The 672-nt window shown below is 39.3% G+C and overlaps 1 protein-coding gene across 2 annotated transcripts in view; it reads left to right on the top strand.

The window, feature by feature from the left end:
• Positions 1 to 274: 274 nt before the first annotated feature.
• LOC127096835 (auxin-responsive protein IAA14) overlaps positions 275 to 672 on the top strand; it is a 2669-nt gene continuing 2271 nt past the window's right edge. For both annotated transcript variants that reach the window (XM_051035374.1, XM_051035375.1), the window contains exon 1: positions 275 to 672. This exon is cut by the window's right edge and continues 33 nt beyond it. In XM_051035374.1, the coding sequence (XP_050891331.1) occupies positions 464 to 672 (209 nt within the window). In that variant the 5' untranslated portion in view covers positions 275 to 463.

Here is a 672-nt window from a genome sequence, read left to right on the forward strand (position 1 = left end):
ACTGTTTTCGATAACTAAACAAGGTAACTAGTCCAGAAATATGAGGACAATAGAAGATGGAAAACTAACAAACCCAAGTGGCATGCATGTGAATGTGATTTCAAAACTTAGTTTATTGGGGAGACAGACAACCATTTCAGCAGGTACCTGAAATCCCGTTTGCATATGAAAAATTATTACTATAGTTGGTTAAATATCAACGGTTCTACATCTCTCCACGTGTCAACATGCAACTGGTTTCTAACATGATGTGAAATTGGCATGCAGCCACAAACACAAGTATTATTGAGGAGGCTATTACACTTTCTCTCTCTTCTTCTCTACTTCTATATAGCTAAACCAAGCTACATTGTAATACAAGAGAACATACACACACACCCTTAAGGAGAAACTAACAAATATTTTCAGTTTGAGAGAGAAGGGAAAGTTAAAAGAGTGTTTGGATTTCAGTGAGAAGCCAAAAATGGATACTTTGATTGGAAAGGAGAATGGTTTGAACATGAGGGAGACTGAGCTTTGTCTTGGTTTGCCTGGCGGAGGCGGCGGCGGCGAGGTTGAAACTCCTAGAGCTGCTGGAAAGAGAGGTTTCTCTGAGACAGTTGATTTGAAGCTGAATATTCAGACCAAGGAAGATCTGAATGAGAATCTGAAGAATGTTTCAAAGGAGAAGAG

Source organism: Lathyrus oleraceus, chromosome 6, assembly GCF_024323335.1.
Source record: "Lathyrus oleraceus cultivar Zhongwan6 chromosome 6, CAAS_Psat_ZW6_1.0, whole genome shotgun sequence".
Classification (NCBI taxonomy): domain Eukaryota; kingdom Viridiplantae; phylum Streptophyta; class Magnoliopsida; order Fabales; family Fabaceae; genus Lathyrus; species Lathyrus oleraceus.